Source organism: Aplysia californica, unplaced genomic scaffold (genome assembly GCF_000002075.1).
Source record: "Aplysia californica isolate F4 #8 unplaced genomic scaffold, AplCal3.0 scaffold00149, whole genome shotgun sequence".
NCBI classification, from domain to species: domain Eukaryota; kingdom Metazoa; phylum Mollusca; class Gastropoda; order Aplysiida; family Aplysiidae; genus Aplysia; species Aplysia californica.
Window position 1 is genome coordinate 1,358,019 of NW_004797419.1, and position 6,022 is coordinate 1,364,040.

General features: G+C 42.2%; 1 protein-coding gene across 1 annotated transcript; it reads left to right on the top strand.

The window, feature by feature from the left end:
• Positions 1-3,137: 3,137 nt before the first annotated feature.
• On the top strand, positions 3,138-5,935 carry LOC106011622 (lactadherin; the record flags this gene model as incomplete). Its single annotated transcript, XM_013081874.2, is given in 2 exon segments — positions 3,138-3,710; positions 5,194-5,935. A coding segment is annotated over 1 exon segment (85 nt), but the record flags the coding sequence as incomplete, so codon positions are not given.
• Positions 5,936-6,022: the final 87 nt, after the last annotated feature.

Sequence of the window (6,022 nt, forward strand, 5' to 3'; positions counted from 1 at the left end):
AGAGAGAGAGAGAGAGAGAGAGAGAGAGGGGGGGGAGGGAGGAGAAAGAGATACAATAATATTGACAGCATTACATTCCAACAGTAATTGTCAGGTATGTGGTTTAGCCGTTTCACCCAGAAATTTTAACAACACGCAGCAGTATGTGCTGACCAGCCCACACTACATTGAACTCGATAGTCGGTTTATAGTTAAGTCCTACACTGGTATCATCCCAAACAGTATTTGGCTCGCAGTCTTTGAAATGTATGTTAGTTTTCAAAATAATTTCTTCTCAGCTTCATTGAAAGAGAGAAAAGCCCGATCGATGACAACTTGAACAGAAAAGTTTATCTTCAGCGTACTGCATGTTTTCTGTTACCTCCATCAACGAGAGAGAAAAAAGGACAACAAAAAGAAGAAGAAAAAAAACTCAGCCCAAAAGGGGTGGATGATCTCTAATCGAGTATTACAAACCAGCAAACATCAACGTACAAAATGTTCAACCCCGCCCTTGTCTCCAAAATACAAGCAATCGCTCAAAAAGCTAGAACACTTCTTTTGAAAAAATCGTGTACTCGGAGTTGTAGGGGCGGTTTGGGGGGAGGAGGGGGGTGTAGAAGGGGGGGGGGCAAGGACGCTGTCTCGGTAGTATTCTAAAAACAGCTTTAATATACTCCATCTGAAAACCTATATCTCTGTATAGACTAAGTTTTGTCTCGTAGAAACTTTCTTCTTACCGGGTGTTTTGCTCCTGAAATAACCCTTTCTCCCTTTTTCTTTCCCTTTTATTCCATCTCTTTCCCACACTATAACGGCAACCTTGATGTCTCCAAGGACCACAAGCAGACACACTCGGAATGCTGCCGGAATTTGCTTTTGCTTTTTTAATACACCAAATCCGAGCACGTCTCGAAGTTACAAAACAGAGGTTGAGGTCCTTTTGAGACTGAAAGAAGACCGCAACGATTTTGAACCTGTTGAACTGATATAGATTAGCATAAAATGCAAATTGGATTCCACCCAAAGACGTGTGCGCAAATAGCTTAGAATTGATAGGGACTCGTGTTCTGCTGTTATAAATAGGCTTTGTCAATAAACATTTTGACAGTTTTGCTGGCTGAAATGGAAGGTCAAAGCCCGTATACAAGTACATAGCTATATGTTCCAAATTGGTTTTTTGCCTTATCTTGAAAAAATGAAGGAACATTTCAAGGTGCGCTGAACAGCTGTGCCTTTGATCATTTTTTGTGCCCATGTTTTTAACAGAAAGAAAACGCCAGAGCATAAGGCAAGCAATTGGTTAATACATGGGTGGTGATCTCAGTTGACAACTTGAAAACATTTTAACATAGAATATGCTGAAAATGTATTACTTCTTGGAGTTGACAAAAAAGCTATTAATTTCCCATTTGGCTTTCCCTTAGTTTTTGAGTGACAGTCCCGTTGTTGCTAGGCGTCAGTCTGAAGCATATGTTTTGTAATGGGTTTGTAGCACTTCTCAACATTTCTCTGATTTCAACTTATTTTATAGGCGTGGGGGTTATTTATAGTCGTGACCATTTGCGACATGGCGCTTTTTCGTTTCCCTATGCCAGATGACATCATTTTTCTGGGTAGAAGTTTGGGTGGGGGAAATGGGGAGGGGGATGGGAGAGCCTTAGTTTAATGTTTAAACTGGGCGTTAACTGGCGACCTAAAAACTTTAAGCGAGTAAATATATTGACATTGATAAGTGTTGACCGGTACAAGAAGTGTGCTTGACACAAGATGATTTATTCAAAGGCGGAACAATCAAACAGTCAGTCAAACGGACAGAAAACAGAAGAACGAAACAATCTTAAAGTACAGTTAGTGTTGATACTCCTGGGCGGGGTTTTACAACCGAAAGGGCTGTACCTCCGGCTGGTGTACAATGGGTCTATTTCTCCCTTCCTCGAAAAAAGAACCCCCTCAAGGAGTAGGGCAGGGGCAGGACAGGGGGACAGATAGACTAATATAATGATGTCGTAGAATTGATAATAAACTATTACCAATACCTGTCCGTGGATAAAGATGTTTACAGAAGTATAATTAATAAGCTGAAAAACCGAGACAAACTGTTCTTTTTTGTCAAAAGAAAATCGTTTCATCAGTTCTCAGTTTAGACCACTTTGCTCCTTTAGTGGGAAATTTAATCGCTTTAAAGTTAGGAGGCCAATCATCTACTGCAAATAACTAAAATCAACATCTTTTGTTTTTACCACGCACTTACTACTTCTTTTATTTTCACAGTGAGACGAAAAAGATGATTTATCTTCATTTAGTCTGACTAGCTTGACCTGTTTAGAAAGCTATTACACTTCTGACATGGCTGTGTTTTCTTTATCTGACCCGCCCGTTCCCAGCGGGCAATAGTTCTGTTCATCCTAGTGACTCCAACTGTTATCTGTTGTGTTCCTTTGCTTATCTTCTGACCCTCAGAAGTACTCTTTAAATTGAAAGTGTGAACTTTGCAAATGTATCCATGTTATCGTACTTTGGTTTTTAGTTCCAGTTTCTTTTTCTCTCTTTTCCCCCCCCTTTTTTTTTGGGGGGGGGGTGATGATGGACTTATTTTTCATTGTTTGTCTGGAGAGGTTAAGTTCAACAAAGAGTAGATCTGACAAAGGTGATGGACAAGAGGATCTAAAGACTTAAACTGTCGTGTTGTGTCGACTCCGTTTGATTATGATCGAGATAAAGTGTGCAAAATTTCAAACTTCCCTCTTGACGAAGTACACGATATGCCCTTTGAAGTTGCTTCTCCAGACACTCTCAAAGATTAGACAAAGAAAAAGCTTGGGAATAATTTACTGTGTTGTAAAGAAAGAAACCCCACACAAACGCTTTGCCACGCACATGATATACTTTTCTTCTTAGCTGTATTTTTTGGGTTTATTTTTGTTAATGTTAAAGCTGTATGTTCGATGTTCCAAATGTCTCGTCTTTTCCCGTCTCCCACTTTTTGGAAGTCTATCACTCATTTACTCATTTAATCTGTCTGTCTGTCTGTCTGTCTGTCTGTCTGTCTGTCTGTCTGTCTGTCTGTCTGTCTGTCTGTCTGTCTGTCTGTCTGTCTGTCTCTCCCCCCCTTCCTCTCAGCTCTCCTTGTGCAGTAAAATACCTGTTTCAGCGTTCATTCAAAGATAGGTTTATTAATTTATAAATGACAGACCACATACTGTGTAATGATGCTCACACTCAACACAGGAAACACAATCACAAAAACATACACACTGCCAAAATCATTGGTGAACATACATGAAATAACGTACCGGGGAAAAAACCTTTTTAGTTTGTTTGGACCAGTCTGTCCACACAATACATTCCCCGTCATCAAACAGAGCTGCCTATTTTGTCTATTAGGACCTGGATTAACAAGAGTACGTTAAAATATAGATAGCAAACATTCTATTGACCTTAAATAAAGATGACCCGTTCACCCCAGGAGCATATTCAAATTGACACAGTTTTAGTTATTAGGACGTCCGCTTCGACTGTACAACCATTTTATTTAATTTTTCTTTACCGTTCTCTTCTAACAGGAGACAAGAATCTGACGTGGAGTGCAGGGGTTCAAGACCCTACCGGATGTCCTCCCATCTTCCCAAACCGCCTCTCAGAACGAGGTGCAGAAACGCGTCACTTCCGTCGATGACGTCACAGGATACGTAGCCTAGGTGTTGATGGGCCGGTAGGCGCCGCGGACGGTGAGTGACCTCATGTGGTATTGTGGTTTGTGCTGTGGTCGAATTGGAAGTACAATGGAGGAGTAGGGTTGTGTGCAGTGGGGAGGAGGAGAGGACTTGGGGGAAAGACGAAAAGAAAGAAGAAGAAGAAGAAGAAGAAGAAGAAGAAGAAGAAAAAGAAGAAGAAGAAGAAGAAGAAGAAGAAGAAGAAGAAGAAGAAGAAGAAGAACAACAACAACAACAACAACAACAACAACAACAACAACAACAACGACAACAACAAACAAACAGCAACAACAACAACAAGAACAACAACAACAACAACAACAACGACAGCAGCAACAACAGCAGCAGCAGCAACAACAGAGGAAATTTGTTGTTGCTATTCAGGAACTTAACACTTCTTACTTCTTCTGTATGCCGCTGTAGATGATTTATTATTTTACGCAACACCATCGGCTACTTTTGGCTAGGTTGAAAAAGAAAAATTGTTAACACAGATAACCTGTAAAAGAAAAAGAAAACTCCACAGCACCCACCAACCACCCACAATGTCCACTTAGCTTTTCTCCTGTCGGCATATTCAGAGATAGGTATTCCCCCAAAAAGGGTTCTCGGTCATACATTATCTTGAAACGATTACAGGACATGGCATTCCAGCCCACAACGCACGCTGTGATATACACGTCTTTTTTGTAAACACAAGCTCGATACCTGCCAATGAAAGCGGCTGGGCGCCTTCCACCCAGGCTAAGCCAACTAATACCTAGATATCTACAAAGGATTTAACCTTAGCCTAGTGAGCCATCATAGTTCCTACTTGCCACAACTAGCCAATTTGGATTCCAAAACGTCAGTTTCAGCAGGTGATTTTCTCTGGGTTGCCCGGAATTCCACTAATTTACCCCAAGGATTAGGGAGGAGGGCCATTTAAGGGGGGCGAATTTTGAGATTATGCGTAGCTGTTTGGTGTTGACTTCGGGGTGGAGAGACACGGGCAAGGGGGGACACTATGCGTGGTTACAAACCTGGGTGTTTTTTTTGGGGGGGAGGGGGGAGGGCTATGAGGGATGTTCTCATACTTTTGTCTCAGTTGGTGTAGAGCTCGGTTGTTGTGCTAGCCGTCTTGGATTGCATCCCTAGATGAACGTTCTTTGACTTGTGTGAAGAAAGTTCTTGGACTTAAAAGATAACGCCCGTCCTCCCACGAGTCTTGCCTTCGTCTTCTTGAAGATAAAAGTGTAATCAGGTGTCCTGCCTCTTAAATGTCCTTATTGTGGGGAAAGGGGCTTAGCACTCGTTCAATATCATTCTGGGTATGTATTCAAGAGGAGAACCCAGCTGCTCTCACTTCTCTCCACCGACCCCCACCTATTTCTAACCCCTTTCCTCCACCGACCTCCTTTCCCATCCCTACTGCTGTGTGACACTAAATTGTATTTCTCTTTGTTTTAACTTGGCGATGGGTCTGATATATGAATTTTTCTTTCCTTCCACTTTTCAGGTAGAGCACTGCGTCCTTTGAGAAGTTGATGCTCTCTCCGACCAGAACAGTCTGGACTAACGTGTTGAAAATAACCTCAATATAAACCCACCTCTACATCGTATTTCTCTCGATTCATGTCGTTATTTTTGTCTCTACTTTATAAAGTGTTCAACAACTTGACGACAATTGCAAAATCAACAGTCTGAGACAAACTTTTCATTTGGGGTAAACCAGAGTATATTCTTTTTTATTTACTCCAAATAGTGAGCATATTCTGTGTTGTTGTTGTTTTGTTTTTCTTCTGGGAAATTCAGAAAAACGAAACATTTTTTTCTGTTGTTTGTGGACCAGCAATTAGGGAGAGTCTTGTTGTGCAAAGGCTCTCGGTTTCTTCGTTGGCCCCTGGGCAACCTCTGACAAGGATTTGGATATTACCAGAAGCCCTCCAGGTTTGTGATTACCCTGTGACCCTCGGGCAGACCTTATCTATCTTGTGTTTGGGACCGTCTTCCCCTTCTCCTGTGAGCGGAGACAAAAGGTTGTGGACCGGTCAATTATCATCCAGACTCCCGCTGTTTTTAATTTGTCGCGCGGCTGTGTCCCGCGGAAAGTTCCGTGTTCTCCTTTGATTGACGGCGTCCATCTCCTGGCCTGGTGGACACGCAGCTGACCAGCATGGCGGGTCTGACTAGGGGATTATCACTGCTGCCTGGTGTGTGCCTACTGCTGGCCGCGCTCTGTGGAACTGGGAGCTCGAGTGGTGAGTCACGTCAACTTGTGAACATAGTTGTCGTTTTACGTTATTATGTTAGTTCTCTTTGTGTGTATTTGTGTGTTTGTGTGTGTT